The sequence below is a fragment of the Carettochelys insculpta genome, chromosome 9, assembly GCF_033958435.1.
Source record: "Carettochelys insculpta isolate YL-2023 chromosome 9, ASM3395843v1, whole genome shotgun sequence".
NCBI lineage: Eukaryota > Metazoa > Chordata > Testudines > Carettochelyidae > Carettochelys > Carettochelys insculpta.
Genome location: NC_134145.1, coordinates 1,966,346 through 1,983,452, shown reverse-complemented (window position 1 = coordinate 1,983,452; position 17,107 = coordinate 1,966,346). Strand labels below are relative to the sequence as shown.

General features: G+C 43.9%; 1 protein-coding gene across 13 annotated transcripts in view; it reads right to left on the bottom strand.

The window, feature by feature from the left end:
- Positions 1–17,107, bottom strand: part of ST3GAL3 (ST3 beta-galactoside alpha-2,3-sialyltransferase 3) — a 355,629-nt gene that overhangs the window by 196,439 nt on the left and 142,083 nt on the right. For 10 of the 13 annotated variants that reach the window (XM_075002696.1, XM_075002691.1, XM_075002688.1 and 7 more), the window contains one exon: positions 11,020–11,062. The exons of the other annotated variants lie outside the window; for them this stretch is intronic. In XM_075002696.1, the coding sequence (XP_074858797.1) occupies positions 11,020–11,062 (43 nt within the window). The remainder of the gene's footprint in view (positions 1–11,019; positions 11,063–17,107) is intronic. 13 annotated transcript variants of the gene reach the window in all.

Here is a 17,107-nt window from a genome sequence, read left to right as displayed (position 1 = left end):
GACCACAATTGCTTCACATTTTATTTCTTAGATCAGCTTTGTGATTACACTGAAAATTCAGTGGCTCCTTATAGACAAACAGATATTAATATCTGTTAGTCTGTGAAGTGCCACAGGACTTCTTGTTGTTCTCAAAGATACAGACTAACATGGCTACCTCTCTGACACTGAAAATTCAAACATCACTGTAACGTCTCCCTCATTTTCCCCTATAAAACAAAACTGTGAGACATTATAAACCAACCACTCAGTGCCACCGAGCGTCTCGTCACTGAGCCCAGAATACTTAAAGAACATCCCTCACTTTATTTAAATAGGCACCCAAAAGGCTGAAGTCCAAAATACAGACAACAGCCTATTCATTAATAATGGGTGCTATCATAATCACTCAAGCTAATCCAGCAGTTTCTTTTTCAAAACAGGGTTTTTTGAATAACCCTTTTGCACTTCTACTACTGAGCTCACTGTGAATTACACTGCATATGAAGTTGAAATAGCAGCTTTTGATTATGTCAATTATTTGGAAAGTGATTCCATCTGCCCACAGAATGCAACACAGGCTTGTCCTATGAACGCTATCAGAAGCCTTCTTAAAGTCCATGGTGTTTATGTAGAGTTGTCATTGCTATTCTAAGCATTGTTCTGTTACATTTTATAGAGTGACAATCTGGTCTGCATATCCTCATTCTTTATGAAAACCAGGTTGCTCTTTTCTGAGAATGCCATCACCTGCCTCTGATATACTTTGCTTGGCACTAACAAAAGTGTGCATCGTACCAGTAATTACAACCGCTGAGAGTTTCTTTATCATTTTCACGGAGCCCATTGGTGCACTCATCTACTACTTTTTCCCCTTTCCCAATCTGATTTAAATAGAGTAGCCAAGATAGATGCAGAATTCAAGCTAAATCCTGAATTAGCAACATTCAAATTATCCTTGTCAGCAGTTTCCCATTTTTGAATGATTTGATGGCTTCAATGTTCTCTTCCTTAAACTGGGGCGTTTGGGTTGAAATCAAAACAGTCTTCTGCCTCTTGGATAAGAACATAAGAATGGCCATACTGGGTCAGACCAAAGGTCCATCCAGCCCAGCATCCCATCTGCCAACGGTGGCCAATGCCAGGTGCCCCAGAGAAGGAGAACAGAAGACAATGATCAAGTGATTTATCTCCTGCCATCCATCTCCCGCCCTTGGTCTGAAGGCTAGGGCACCATACTTTATCCCTGGCTAATAGCCATTTATGGACCTAACCTGCAAAAATTTATCAAGCTCTTTTTTAAACCCTAATAGAGTCCTGGCCTTCACAGCCTCCTCGGGCAAGGAGTTCCACAGGTTGACAGTGCGCTGTGTGAAGAAAAATTTCCTTTTATTAGTTTTGAACCTACTACCCATCAATTTCATTTGGTGTCCTCTAGTTCTTGTATTATGGGAAAAGGTAAATAATTTTTCTATATTCACTTTCTCCACACCATTCATGATTTTATATACCTCTATCATATCGCCCCTCAATCGCCTCTTTTCCAAACTGAAAAGTCCCAGTCTCTCCAGCCTCTCCCCATATGGGACGCGTTCCAAGCCCCTAATCACCTTAGTCGCCCTTTTCTGAACCTTTTCTAATGCCAATATATCTTTTTTGAGGTGAGGAGACCACATCTGCACGCAGTACTCAAGATGTGGGCGTACCATAGTTTTATATAGGGGAAGTATGATATCTTTTGTCTTATTATCGATCCCTTTTTTAATAATTCCTAACATCCTATTTGCTTTACTAACTGCCGCTGCACACTGCGTGGATGTCTTCAGAGAACTATCCACTATAACTCCAAGATCCCTTTCCTGATCTGTCGTAGCTAAATTTGACCCCATCATGTAGTACGTGTAATTTGGGTTATTTTTTCCAACATGCATTACCTTACACTTACCCACATTAAATTTCATTTGCCATTTTGCTGCCCAATCACTAAGTTTGCTGAGATCTTTTTGTAGTTCTTCACAATCCCTTTTGGTTTTGACTGTCCTGAACAACTTGGTGTCATCTGCAAACTTTGCCACCTCACTGCTTACCTCATTTTCTAGATCATTGATGAACAAGTTGAACAGGATCGGTCCCAGGACTGACCCCTGGGGAACACCACTAGTTACCCTCCTCCACTGTGAAAATTTACCATTTATTCCAACCCTTTGTTTTCTGTCTTTTAACCAATTCCTGATCCATGAAAGGATCTTTCCTCCTATCCCATGACCACCTAATTTACATAAAAGCCTTTGGTGTGGGACCGTGTCAAAGGCTTTCTGGAAATCTAGGTATATTATGTCCACTGGGTGCCCCTTGTCCGCATGTTTATTAACCCCTTCAAAGAATTCTAATAGATTAGTTAGACACGACTTCCCTCTGCAGAAACCATGCTGACTTTTGCCCAACAATTCATGCTCTTCTACGTGCCTTGCAATTTTATTCTTTACTAGTGTTTCTACTAATTTGCCTGGTACTGATGTTAAACTTATCGGTCTATAATTGCCAGGGTCTCCTCTAGAGCCTTTTTTAAATATTGGCGTTATATTGGCCGTCTTCCAGTCATTTGGTACCAAAGTGGATTTAAAGGATAGGTTACAAACCACTGTTAATAACTCCGCAGTTTCACATATGAGTTCTTTCAGAACCCTTGGGTGAATACCGTCTGGTCCTGGAGACTGTTACTATTCAGCTTATCAATTAACTCCAAAACCTCCTCTAATGTCACTTCAATCTGAGTGAGTTCCTCAGATTTGTCACCTAAAAAGCCTGGCTCAGATTTAGGAACCTCTGTAACATCCTCAGCCATGAAGACTGAAGCAAAGAAATCATTTAATCGCTCCACAATGGCGCTGTCTTCCTTGATCGCTCCTTTTATATCTTTATCGTCCAAGGGCCCCACTGCTTTTTTAGTGGGCTTCCTGCTTCTAATGTATTTAAAAAACATTTTACTATCTTTTTTTAATTTTTGGCTAGCTGTTCCTCAAAATCTTTTTTGGCTTTTCTTATTCCATTATGACACTTAATTTGGGAGTGTTTGTGTTCCTTTCTATTTTCCTCACTAGGATTTGACTTCCACTTTTTAAAAGCTGCCCTTTTCTCTCTCACTGCCTTTTTAACATGGCTGTTTAGCCATGGTGGTTCTTTGTTTGCTTCCTTTCTTTCTTCTAGTTCTTCTGTTGTTAGCGGGGGTCTTGTTTGTCCCTGATGAGAGTGTTTGTTGGTGTCTGCCATTTACCACTGATAGATTGCATAATTATATAGATCATTCCTTGCTCACCACAAACAGAAGCATCCTCTGCTCACATTGCTGGATTATCAACACATCATTTGTCTGCTCTCAGAAGGTGTTTGACCTCCTGTTTTGCCTTGCTATATCGCTCACAGAATTTGTCCTTTAGCTTCTGGGATTTTGTATCAAACACTTTTCTCCAGGGATTTTCTGATTTCTCTGGTGTCCCACATACTGGATATAATCAACTCCTTCCTCCTCTTCTGCTTCACTCCTCTGTTTATAAATTGCTGTTACTTTGATACACTTCTTTTGTTGTTCTCAGCTGCATTCGCCTCCACTTCATCAAGGGCTACAAGTGGCTGAAGCCCATTCTTTACCTGCAGAATGAAAGCTTTCTGTATTTCAAGATATTTTTGCTTGCCCGTAACAAAACGTTTGTGTCTCTTGTTTAGTGGGCCCGCACTTCTCAGCTTTAGCTTCTTGGAGGCTATCACAAGGCGGTGATCACTGCCAACAGTTGCATCCCTTCTATCTTTCTCATCCGTCGTGAGCCTTCATGGAAAGCAGATCCTATCTAAATTTTTTTATGACATTACAAGCTTGATGGATGCAATAAACCTCGATTTCAGTAAGGCATTTAGCTTGGTACGTGATGACATTTTGGTTAAAATATTAGCCAGATATAACACGGCACCTTCAATGGGCGTGAAGCTGGCTGACAAGTCTCAAAATGTAATTGTAGAAAGGGAATTATCAAGAGGGTGTGTTTCTAGTGGACTCCCCCAGGGATCAGTTCTTGGCCCGGTTAGTTAACGTTTCTGTCTATAGCCTGGGAGCCCATGCAAAATCATCGTAACAACAACAACATTAGGCCAGAACAGTGATCCATCTGGCCCAGCTGCCTTTCCTCTGACCATTGCCTACACCAGGTAGTTCAGAACAAGCAAATGGAAGATATTCTTTCGATTCATTCAGCCCCAGCTTCTAGCATTTGGCAGTTTGTGGACACCTGTGCATGGGATTGCATCCCTGACCATCTTGGCTAACCGTAACTGATGATCCTACCATCCATGATTTACTGTATTCCCTTATTAAACCCAGTTATACTTTTGGCCTTCACAACATACCCTGGCAATGAATTCCACAGGTTGACTGTGGAAAAAGTAGTTGCTTTTGCTCATTTAAAACCTGCTGTCTCTTAATTTAATCAGGTAGCCCTTAGTTTTTGTTTTATGTGAAGGAGTAAAACAACACTTCCCCATTCACTTTCTCCATAACATTCATGATTTTATAGACCTCCACCATATACACCCTAATCATTCCAGTCTTTCTAATCTTTCCTCACAGAAGCTGTTTCAGACCCTTTATTATTTTTGTTAGATTTCTCTATATCTTTTCTAATTCTAATATTTTTTGAGATGAGTGAACAGTACTGCACACAGAATTCAAGGTGGGGGCATACGATGGGTTTATACAGAGACATTATGATAGTTTCTGTCTTGTTATCGCTTCCATTCCTAACAATTCTGAACACCACTAGCTTTTTTCACTATCGTTGCACATTGGGCAGATATTTTCACAGAACTACCCAGAGCTAGTCGGAGATCCCCTTTTTGACTGGTAACACAAATTCCCCAACTCCATTTTATTGCATTTTTTTCCAGAACTGATAAAACTTCCAGATGACAAGAGTGACCATATTTCCCTAGGCCAAATATGGGACATGGGGGGCAGCTCCTGATTGATTTTACCTGCAGCTGCACTGACTTAGAGAAAGGACAGCACAGCAGGGGAGTGAATATACAGGACAATTAGCCTTGTGAGCAGTGCCCACCTGGGACAGGGTGGCCTAATGACTAGGCCCCCGGCCAGGGCCTGGGATGTGGGTCTTCAGCCCCACCCAAGAGTCTAGGGGATAAGTTTGGGGCATGGCTCTGAGAACCTAGTTCCTCCTTTGGCGGGAGAGGGGGTCCCTGGGAGGGGCTCCCCACTTCCCTCTGTGCCTGGGAGAGGTCCTCAGGCTGTGCCTTCCAGCGGCCGACTGGGTGGCCGGTCTGGCTCAGTTTCTGCTGCCTCAGAGCCAGCTCCTGCCTCTTGGCTGGTCAGCCCCAAACTGGGCTGGCTTCCCTCCCTTCATACTCCTCCAGGCCTGACACTGACTGCAGGTGAACCAAGGTGGGGCTGACTGGGCCAATAGGCCCTGGCTAACCCCTGCCCTGCCTAGCCTTGCTCTCACACTCTTGCAAGCCTTAAAAAAAGAGTGGTGTGCCTGCCTAAAATACAGGACTGTCACGGTGAAAATGGGACAGATGGTCATCCTGCAGATGACCCAAAAATTAGGGGGGTAATAAATAATGAAGAACACAGGTCACTGACACAGAGTGATCTGGATGGCATGGTAAGCTAGGCACAAGCAAGCAGTATGAGTTTTAATATGGTTTCAGGCAAATGTGTACATCTAGGAACAAAACCCACAGAACATACTTACCCAACTGGGCTCTCTATCTGGGAAGCAGTGGCTCTGAAAATGATCTCAGAATCCTGGGGAACTGAACAGGGCTTCCAGAGTGATGCTGTGGTCAGAATAGCTAATGCGATCCTTGGCTGCATAAACAGGGGCACCCCTCAAGTGGCAGTAGCATGTATTTTACCTCTGTATTTGGCACTGTTGAAAGCTAAAATACTGTATCCAATTCTGGTTTTCACAGTTCAGGAGGGATGTTGATAAATTGGAAAGGGTTTAGATCAGAGCCAGGAGAATGAGTAACAGATTAGAAATATGCCTTATAGTGACAGATTTACAGAGAATAATCTATTTATCTTAAAGAAAATGTTAAAGGGTAGTTGATTACAGTTTAAGTACTTACATGAGCACAAATATTTAATTATGGGCTCCTCAATCTAGCAGAGAAAGGTCTAACAATCCAATGACCAGAGGTTGAAATGAGACAATTTGGATTCTTAGGATCAGAGAGTCTTCCAGGAGCCCAGTTTGTTTCATGGACTATGCACATTTTTGGTTTGATTTTGGGATTCTAATTTCTGTAACTGCACATATGGGAGGTACTAATGTAATGTAATAAATAAAAACGAACAACTCCAGGAGTAAGAAAACCACCTGTTAGGGATGGTCCAAATGGTAGTTAGTCTTGCCATGAGTGCAAGGAACTAGATTCCAGGACCTCTTGAGGTTCCTTCAAGTTTAGCATTCTACAATTCTATTTAACAGACCTTCTGTGAGAATCCACCAAGGTGTAACTAATTCAGAATCTGTGTGTTGTTCGCAAATGTGCTCACCTTGCCACTCACTTCATTCCCTCTTCCCACTTACAGGTCATTAACAAACCCCACCTTTAAAAAATGATGAAAATTATTTCCACAGAATAGTGAGTCGACTTCATACTTAGCCCATACAGGCCAGAAGAGAACAAGGAGTCATTCCCTCCTATATATGCATTGCTATGCTTTGCTCCCAGCTAAGAAGAGGGTTTCTTGGGATGTGTGATTTTTCTTTACTAATGACAAGCCTGAAACAAAGAATATTTTCCAGATGTCGCTTTAAAAGACAAACGGCTCAACATTAGAAAGCCCTGCATTCCATTTCCAAGAGAAATTCCCCCTGCAAGGCTAGCCTTGATAAATACTTCAGGGAGGTATCCATCAGAAATAAGATTTCAAAAGAAAATAGAATTCAAAGCAATTCCAGATATTCCTGCAAAGGGGGAAAAACAAATCTGGTTTCCATGCAGCTCCCATAAGCTCAGGAAAAGTTCAAAAGCAAAAGAATTGTCATATAGCTGTAATTATAACAATTAAATCAGTCTGAACAACCTGTATCAGGCATCTGCGGTGCAAAAGAAAAAGCGAGAGAAACGGGTAAAATTAAAAAGCCAAATGTGAAATGTCTCCCTCTATTTATACCTGATAAATAAACCAAATTGTACCCCAGAAGTTAAACTGCGAACCAAGGTGTTCACACCCTATGGCAGAGCTACCTACGCAAGGTTCTTTGCTAAGTATCTTAAATGTCACTAACTACTGACAAAAGATAGACATGGAACAACGGAAAACAAGGACAAGGAGAAGAAACTGTTCTGTTGCGCCAAGTGTTTCACCAGGTCACATGAGGCTTTTACATGCTGTCAACAGCTAAGGCAATTTTATAATGTTACACAGCAGTGGCAGAATTCCAACCACATCTACAAGAGAGGCCATGCAACAAAGCCATTTCTATCAACAGCGTTTTCAACATACGATACATTCTGTAGCAGCAGGCCTTGAGCCCAGCTGTTCCACAACATGAACTGCTCCCACCACACTACAATCTTCATTTAGTTCTGTAGAAAACTTAGCAGATATCTTAGCTTTAAAGCTTTACCCTTCACTCTTACTTCTATGCAGAACACAATGGCTACGTCTACACTTAGGAAAAATTTCGAAGTGGCCATGCTAATGGCCAAATCGAAGAATACTAATAAGGCGCTGAAATGAATATTCAGCGCCTCCTTAGCATGCTCCTGGCTGTGGCATTTGAAAGTGCTGTGTTTTGATCATGTGCGGCTCGTCTACACAGGGGTCCTTTTCTAAAGGATCCTGCAAACATCGAAATCCCCTTTTGAAGTGCCACAGCCAGCAGCATGCTAATGAAGCTCTGAATATTCATTTCAGCGCATCATTAGTATTCTTCGATTTGGCCATTAGCACGGCCATTTCGAAGTTTTTCCTAAGTGTAGACATGTCCTATGAGACCATAACGCCAACCAGTAATAGTAAACAACCAAATGATCTTGTCCATGAACCTCTTGTACTTCCTGCCCCATTACCACAATCCAGCGCCATAGTATTTGTTTTCTTCATGTCAGCAGCCTTCAGTCCACAAGCTTTTCAGGACTGTTTTACTAACTCACATGATGGGCGCCAAACAGGCACATTTATGATGCTATATAAATATTTCATTTAAGAAGTCAGTAATATTATTTTACCACCTAGGCTATGTTTAGATTGCCAAGAACTGCCAGCAAAAGATATGCAAACCGTGCAATGCATGTCATATCTCCGGCCAACAGTTCTGTCAGAAGAGGCTTTCCTGACATTTGGCTCCATGAGGACAGGGCCAAATGTCGGGAAAAACTCCTGTGCCAATACATCCTTTCTTCCTTGTGGAACGAAGAAGACTGGAATAAGAGCAGAACGTTCCTGACTTCGGTTCAGAGCCCTCCAGGCCCCCAACAGAAGCCTGCGTTTGACATAGCCTCAGAGACCAACCAAGACCAGGGTCTCACTGCACTAAGTACAGCACAGAATAACAGCTCCTGCTCCAAGGAGCTCACTATTTAAATAGACCAGACAAGGTGGAAATGCCAATGGCGTCTCTCAGTACTTCTGGCCTCATGGGTCTGCACCAAGTTACCAAGAAGCTAAGCCCTGAGCCTGCTGCAAGTGCGCACAGTCCAGCGACCGGAAAGACCTCTGCTGAACCTGCCTCTCTAACCCCCAGACTACGCCTGTGCTTAGCAGGACAGCGCCAGGGAACAGTGTCACGAGAATGGTGAACGATATCTAATCACCACAGGCTTACCTCTGGATGGCATTGTGCCTTGTACTGCTGGTGGTCTGCCCCACGTCTGGCAGGGGACAATGGTGCTATTATGGCAATCAGGAGCCCTACTGCCCCAAACGTGCCTGTAAGTGAGCTCCAGCTCCTCTCAAGGTACTCTCTAGCAGGACAATCTAATGGCACTGGACTCAGACCCTTCTGCAGACCCAATGTCACTGGTCCCATTTCCTTTGAGATGGGCAACAGATATCCCAGCATGGGGTGCACACTGCTAGTGCTGTCTGTCACAGCTGCTCTCGCTGAGGGTGAGCATCCTCTCCTACTCGTCTTGTGTCACTTATGCAGTGCTAGGGAGTGTGAGTGGTGCCACACTGCTGCCCTGGATTTTGGTGCCCCGTACTGAGGATACCAAGGGTCTCAAATCAGATATTCCTTCCTCAGTGCCATAGCTTCTCTAATGGAGTGTGGATAGCTCCGCAAAGAGGTGCTTGGTGCTGAGTTCTGTAGGCCCAGGGCCAGCTGGGGATGGAGGGCTGCCTCTGCAAGGAGTGACTCAAGTCTGAAGTCCATCTTCTTTTTCATTCTTGGGCAGAAATCTTTGCAGATGTTGTGGTGATCTGTTTGATGTGCTTCCCCAGACACTGTAGGCAGGAGTCACTTCTCGGCATGGGCTAGTGGCAGGTTCCACACAATTTAAAGCCTTGGGATCAAGGCATGCCCCAAGCCCCTAGAGAGGAGGGGACTGGAGTGGCAGTGGAACCCCAGGTCTAATACTAACTGCTGTAACACTGTTTAACTATTTACAGTCTGCAAAAATGGAAATACCACAGGAAATGCTGAGGCAAGAAAGTCACTCAGCTCCAATGACCATGACTGGCAGTAAGAAGGAACTTAAGAGGCAGCAGTGACCTATATATACTGCCAAGACAGCATGACTCCGGGGGGCTCTGCAGCCATCCTGACAATACCACTCACAGATAAACTTTCAGACAACTGTGCATGCAGCATGCATGCGCCTACTTGGATTTGACATGAAAAAGTACTCAAAGAAAAACTAAATGAATTTTTTGCCTCTGTCTCCATGGCTAAGGATGTGAAGGAAATTTATGATCCCAAGACATTTGCATCATGTGACAAATCTGAGGAACTTCCCCAGATTGAGGTATCAGCAGAGGTGATTTTGAAACAAAATGATAAACTAAACATTAAGACGTTACCAGGACCAGAAGGTGTTCACCCAGGTGCACCAAAGGAACTCAAAGATGAAATTACAGACCTACTAACTACAGTTTGTAACCTATCATTTAAATAAGCTTTTTTACCAAATGACTAGAGAATGACTAGTGGGATGCCAAATTTTTAAGAGCTCCTTAGGTGATCCCAGCAATTACAGTCCAGTACGTACGATTTCAGTGCCAGACAAACTGGTCGAAACTATTGTAAAGAACAGAACAGTCACACACAGATGAACATAATTTGTTGGGGAAGCATCAGCATGGTTTCTGTAAAGGGAAATCATGCCTCACCGCTCTACTGAATTATTTGAGGGGGTTCAACAGGTACATGGACAAGGGGAATCCAATGGATCTCAGGCATTTAGATTTTTCAGAAATATTCTGAGAAGGTCCCTCACCAAAGACACTTAAGCAAAGTAAATTGTCATGGGATAAGAGGGAAGGTCCTCTCTTGGATTGGTAACTGGTTAGAAGAGTGGAAACAAATGGTAAAAATAAATAATCAGCTTTCAGAATGGAAAGGTAGTGTCCATCATGGGTCTGTACTGGGACCAGTCCTATTCAATATATTTATAAATGATCTGGAAAAACGGATGTGGCATTGGCAAAATTTGCAAATGAAACAAAACTACTCAAGATAGTTAAGTTCAAAGCAGACTGCCAAGCGCTTCAAAGAGACCTCTAAATAGGCAACACAATGGCAGATAAAATTCAGTGCTGATAAATGCAAAGTAATTAATATTGTAAAACAATATATATTATACATATAAAATGAAGGGTTTAAATTAGCTGTTACAACTCAAGAAAGAGATCTTGGAGTCATTGTGGATAGTTCTCTAAAAATATCCATTCAATGTGACGTGGCAGTCAGAAAAGCAAACAGAATGCTGGGAATCATTAAGCAACTTTTTGTTGTTTGCAATGGAACCCATATCAAAAAAGACAAAGGTAAGTAGCATTCCCATTATTCTACTCACAGTTTTGAGTCCAGCTTCAGAAGAAAGCCCAATTTGTCATATTCTGAAAGACAAAAACAGGAGACTCCATGAAACAACAGCAGCAGCTAATCTCTCACACCACAAACCAGGACAGCAGCTCCTCACTGAAAGCCATAACTATTCCTGACTGACGACAACAGCTGGAGTTTACCATGTGGTCAATAACATACACATTATAGAGAACTTCAATCAAATATACTCCATCAAAATACCTTTGAATCGCCAGGTTCTTTACATCCAAAGTCATCAGAACCACCGGAAACTTTTGTAGGAAGAGCCTGAAGAGATAGCGCAGTGCAAGACAGTGAACAGGGACGCACAAAAAGCTTTCCTGGTTAGAATGGAGCTGGTCTTGTCACTAACTCACCCAAGCAAACATCTACCTCACTCCTGTAAGCGGTTCAGCTTTCCAGCTGCACTTGACTGCTTCAGAGCACTCCATGTCTCCACCCTTGTGATCAGACAAGCATTCTTCAGAGCAACGTTGCTGACAGAGGCATAAACACACTAGTAATTCACAAACTGCATCTGAGAGGAGTGGAGAGATCTGGAACGAGAGTCTGGGGGATGAGCTGATCAGGATGTGTGCCTCGTTGGAACAATGGGGAACAGCTACAGAAATATTCCCAGGACAAAAAATAGGTAGCTGCTCCCCATTGTTGTTGAGAAGCACACATCCTGGTTAGCTCAGCCCCAGATTCTGTTCCAGATCAGGAACAGGCCTTCATAGCTGTTGTTCTGCTGGACACACTTCTCATATTGAGCCCAATTAGGTGTGCATGCACGGTGCACAGCTGCTGGAAAGGTTTGCCCTAGCTGCTGCCCATCAGGTTGGCTGTGGAACCCCCCTGGAGTGGAGCCCTATATAAGACTCTGCTGACCCAAGCACTGATCAGTTCCCCCTTGCCACCTACTCTGACATTGGGAAAGGAGGGTGGGTATGGAAGAGGTATGAGCAGCATCGCAAAAAACAGTTATGGAGAAGTGTGTCTGTTTTTTCTTTCTCAAGTGCCTGCTTGCATGTGTTCCACTCAGGTGATACACACCCCTTACCCAGGAGGAGCAACTGGAGTCAGAGCACAGCTGACTTGAGGACCGCTGCACCAAAGACTGCATCCTGTTTTGACTGCTGCACAGTGGTGTAGTGTGAGATGAAGGTATACACCAAACACCACACTGCAGCTCTACAGATTTCCAGAAGGGGTACAGGAGCCAGGAAAGCCACCAAAGAGGCCTACGATCACGTGGAATGCATCATGAGAGGCAGGGGGGAACCCTTGGTGAGGATGTAGCACATGCAGCTGCACAAAGTAATCCACGAGGAAATGAGCTGAGACGAGACAGGCACCTCCTCAACACAATCTGCCGGCAATGTCCTGACTGGTGTGGGATGAAAGGTGGGTGTGAGCAGAGCTGGACTTTTCCTTTTAGAAGATCATGTACCGAGGCTCTGACATAAGTATGCACAGCTTCAACACCCACCTGGCTAAGGTAATGGCCACCAGGAAAGTCACCTTCCAGGAGAGGTTAAGCAGGGAACACGAGACCAGGAGCTTGAAAGAGGGACCTGTGTGTGTCTGAAGGACCATCTCTTAAAATCAGTGAGAACTCCAGAATGTCAACCATTTCCTCTACCTTGGAAATCATCTCTCATCCAACGCAGATACTGGTGCAGAAATCCAAAACTACCTGAGCTGCGCCAGTTCAGCGCTTGCTTGTTATGGCACAAGGTTTTTGAAGATTATGACCTACAAATTCAGCACTTGTCACTAATGTGCCCCTTGCCGAGACACCACCGCCAGCTCTGACGTGGGTCACTCACAGGCATAGGGCACCACATGGAACACAAAATCTGAAGCCTGGTAAGGCGGGAATGCCATGTTCCTACCAAATCTCCCATCTGGGGAGAACAAATTAAATTAACTCCAACTATGAAGCACTATCTGAAGAGCTGCTAAGAGGAGGAGATCTAGCTACGAGTCAAGCCAGCAGCCCCAGTGCATCATCCCTCGTGGCACGAAGGAGAGGAAAATGGGGGGGAGTGTGCAGCACGTCTTACCTCATGGCTTGGCGGCACTGCTCCAGGGCCACACCTACACTGCAGAGATCTTTCAAAAGCTGATCTTCCGGAAGATCTTCTTTCAAAAGAGCGCGTTGTCCACACACAAAAAAGCAGATCAAAAGATCGATCTGCTCTCTCAACAGAGAGCGTCCACACAGCCCCCATTCTTTGGGAAGAAAGGGCCAAGCATGGAAAAATCCGGTGCCATGAGGACTGCTCTTTCGGAAAAAGGGCCCATGGAGCGTCTACACATTTTTTTTTTTTTTAAAAGAAGCTTCTGAAAGGAGGAGCTTCTCCTGATCCAGGGCAGAAGAGGGCTTCCAGAAGAAGAGCTGGAATCAAAAGAGTACATTTTGTGTGTGGACACTCAGTGTGTTCTTTCAAAATCGGGCCTGATTTTCTGAAAGAACTTGCTAGTGTAGATGCAGCCCAGGGGTGCAGAGCTGCTTCACTACGGCTGCTGCTAGGGGAAAATCTTCCGTCACCGGCACACATGGCTTATACACACACTAATGTGGAATGAACATGAGTAATCACTCAAAGAAGAACATTGCATGTACAACTCTTTGTTGTGCACGTGATGTCACTTTGCCAGGCTCTAATATGATGGGGTTTCTGGACACAGCTAAGGAAATCAACCCAGGGTATCTTTGCTTAAATCTGGGCCACTTACAGCTCCAGGCTGGGATTTCCTCCTCACTAAGGCAAATCCAGCCAGCCACAGATTACCTCTGCCAGCCCCACTGGCCAGCCAGAAGCCACATAAGCAAACCCAGCCGCTTCTAAACAGCCCAGACCAACATCCCGCAACTCAGGTCAGAAGCTGTCAAAACCTGTTTCATGAACACCACACAGATTCTCCCAGGCCCAGAAGGGTGCAGCCATGGTCCCTGATCAACACATATTTGGATCATTCCCAAAACAACATGCTTGCCAATCCTTCAGATCTAAACATTTAAAAGTTTATTGATGAAGAAGGAAAAACAGGGTTAGAGAGAAAAACTGTTAAAGCAATAATTTACATACATTAATTACAGTTATTAATGGAGGCCACTGATGGTCTATACTGATTCTTTAAAGTCTCTGAAAGTCCACCCCAAAAGGGGTGTGATTCCAGGTTACACAGTCTAAGTTACTGGAGAACTGGAGGCCTGGCCTCCTGGAACCAGCATGCTGGAACATGGATCCTCATAGCAGAAAGAGGAACAAGAACAAAGACAGAGAAGGACGCTGCTAGTCCCATTTTATACTTTTCTCCTGTGGAGGAAAAAAACCCTTTCTCCTTCCCATCAGGTACTGGAGATTCTGAATCACCTGACTCAGTTAGAGAACAACAAGAAGTCCTGTGGCACTTTATAGACTAACATATAAGGCACAAAATGAGCTCCAACTAGCTACAGGCATAAAGGGTAACAAGAAGGCCTTTTACAAATATATTAGAAACAAGAGGAAGACCAAGGACAGGGTAGGGCCATTGCTCAGTGAGGAGGGAGAAACAGTAATGGGGAACTTGGAAATGGCAGAGATGCTTAATGACTTCTTTGTTTCGGTCTTCACAGAGAAATCTGAAGGAATGCCTGACATAGTGAATGCTGGTGGAAAAGGGGTAGAGTTAGTTTTTGAAATAAAAAAAGAACAAGTTAAAAACCATTTGGAAAAATTAGATGTCTGCAAGTCACCAGTGCCTGATGAAATGCATCCTAGAATCCTCAAGGAGCTGATAGAAGAGGTAGCTGAGCCGTTAGCTCTCATTTTTGGAAAGTCATGGGAGACAGGAGAGATTCCAGAAGACTGGAAGAGGGAAAATATAGTGCCCATCTACAAAAAGGGGAATAAGAACAACCCAGGAAATTACAGGCCAGTAAGCTTAACTTCTGTGCCAGGAAAGATAATGGAGCAGGTAGTTAAGGAAGTCATCTGCAAGCACTTGGAAGGTAGTAAAGTGATAGGGAACAGCCAGCATGGTTTTGTAAAAAACAAATCATGTCAAACCAACCTGATAGCTTTTTTTGACACGATAACGAGACTCGTAGATAAGGGAGAAGCAGTGGATGTGGTATACCTAGACTTTAGTAAAGCATTTGATACGGTCTCGCATAATATTCTTATCGACAAACTAGGCAAGTCCAACTTAAATCGCGCTGCCATAAGGTGGGTGCATAACTGGCTGGCTAATCGCACCCAGAGAGTAGTTGTTAATGGTGCTCAATCCAGCTGGAAAAGCATAACAAGTGGGGTTCCGCAGGGGTCTGTTTTGGGACCAGTTCTGTTCAATATCTTCATTAATGATTTGGATATTGGCATAGAAAGTGCGCTTATTAAGTTTGCAGATGATACCAAGCTGGGAGGGGTTGCAACTACCTTGGAGGACAGGGTCATAATTCAGAATGATCTAGATAAATTGGAGAAATGGGCTGAAGTAAACAGGATGAAGTTTAATAAAGATAAATGTAAGGTGCTGCACTTAGGAAGGAATAATCTGTTTCACACATACAGAATGGGAAAAGACTGTCTAGGAAGGAGTACAGCAGAAAGGGATCTAGGGGGTTTAGTAGATCACAAGTTAAATATCAGTCAACAGTGTGATGCTGTTGCAAAAAAAGCAAACATGATTCTGGGATGCATTAGCAGGTGTGTTGTGAACAAGACACGAGAAATCATTCTACTGCTCTACTCTGCGCTGGTTAGACCTCAGCTGGAATAGTGTGTCCAGTTCTGGGCACCCCAATTCAAGAAAGATGTGGAGAAATTAGAGAAGGTCCAGAGAAGAGCAACTAGAATGATAAAAGGTCTGGAGAACATGACTTATGAGGAAAGGCTGAAAGAATTGGGCTTGTTTAGCTTGGAAAAAAGAAGATTGAGGGGGGACATGATAGCGGTTTTCAGATATCCTAAAGGGTGTCATAAGGAGGAGGGAGAAAACTTGTTCTTCTTGGCCTCTGAGGAGAGAACAAGAGGCAATGGACTTAAGCTGCAGCAAGGGAAGTTTAGGTTGGACATTAGGAAAAAGTTCCTAACTGTCAGGGTGGTCAAGTACTGGAATAAGTTGCCAAGGGAGGTTGTGGAATCTCCCTCGCTGGAGATATTTAAGAACAGATTAGATAGATGTCTATCAGGGATGGTGTAGATAGTGGTCGGTCCTGCCGTCGGGGCAGGGGACTGGACTCGATGGCCTCTCGAGGCCCCTTCTGGTCCTAGTGTTCTATGATTCTATGATATTTTGAAGCATCAGCTTTTGTGGGCAAAGACCCACTTCATCAGATGCATGAGTGGGGTGGGCCAGAGTGGTATTTAAAGAGTGGGGTCCCAGTAAGAGGGAGGGCCAGAGCTGACAAGGTCTATTCAGCAAGGTGGAAATGGCCCAGTATCAGTGGTATGTATCAAAAGAAGAAAAAACAAGTCAGATCAGACAGGGGGACGTGGGCTGATTGTCAGAGTCTAATGGAGAGATATTAACCCCCCCGGGGAAAGAGAAGCTGCTTTTGTAAGGGGCCAGCCACTCCCAGTCTCTGTTTAATCCTTGGTTGATGGAGTCAAATTTGCAAATAAATTGCAGCTCAGAGATTTCTTTCTCCATTTGATTTTTTAAATTTCTTTGTTTTAGGACTGGTACTTTTAAATCTGTTACTGAGTGTCCAGAGCGACTGAAGTGCTATGGGAGAGTGCTCTCTGATACTCACTCAGTTAGTGTGCTATCAAAACAAAAAGCAGTCAAGTAGCACTTTAAAGACTAGCAAAATGGTTAGTGTGCTGTGACCCTCTGCCATTGGTTGTTGAGCTTGCCAGCACACCCCAGTCCATATGCATAATATGTGGAATGGATGTCTGGGCATCTGATTTCCATCCATTGCCTAGCCTACAGACTCCTGACCCAGGTAGGCTATTGTGACCCATTGACACTGGCTGCATTCCAGGAGAGAAGTCCCACTTTCCTGATATGTGTACTGGCTGTCTGAGCCATTACTCAGTCTATCATCCTGGCTGGGGGTGGGTATCACACCACCT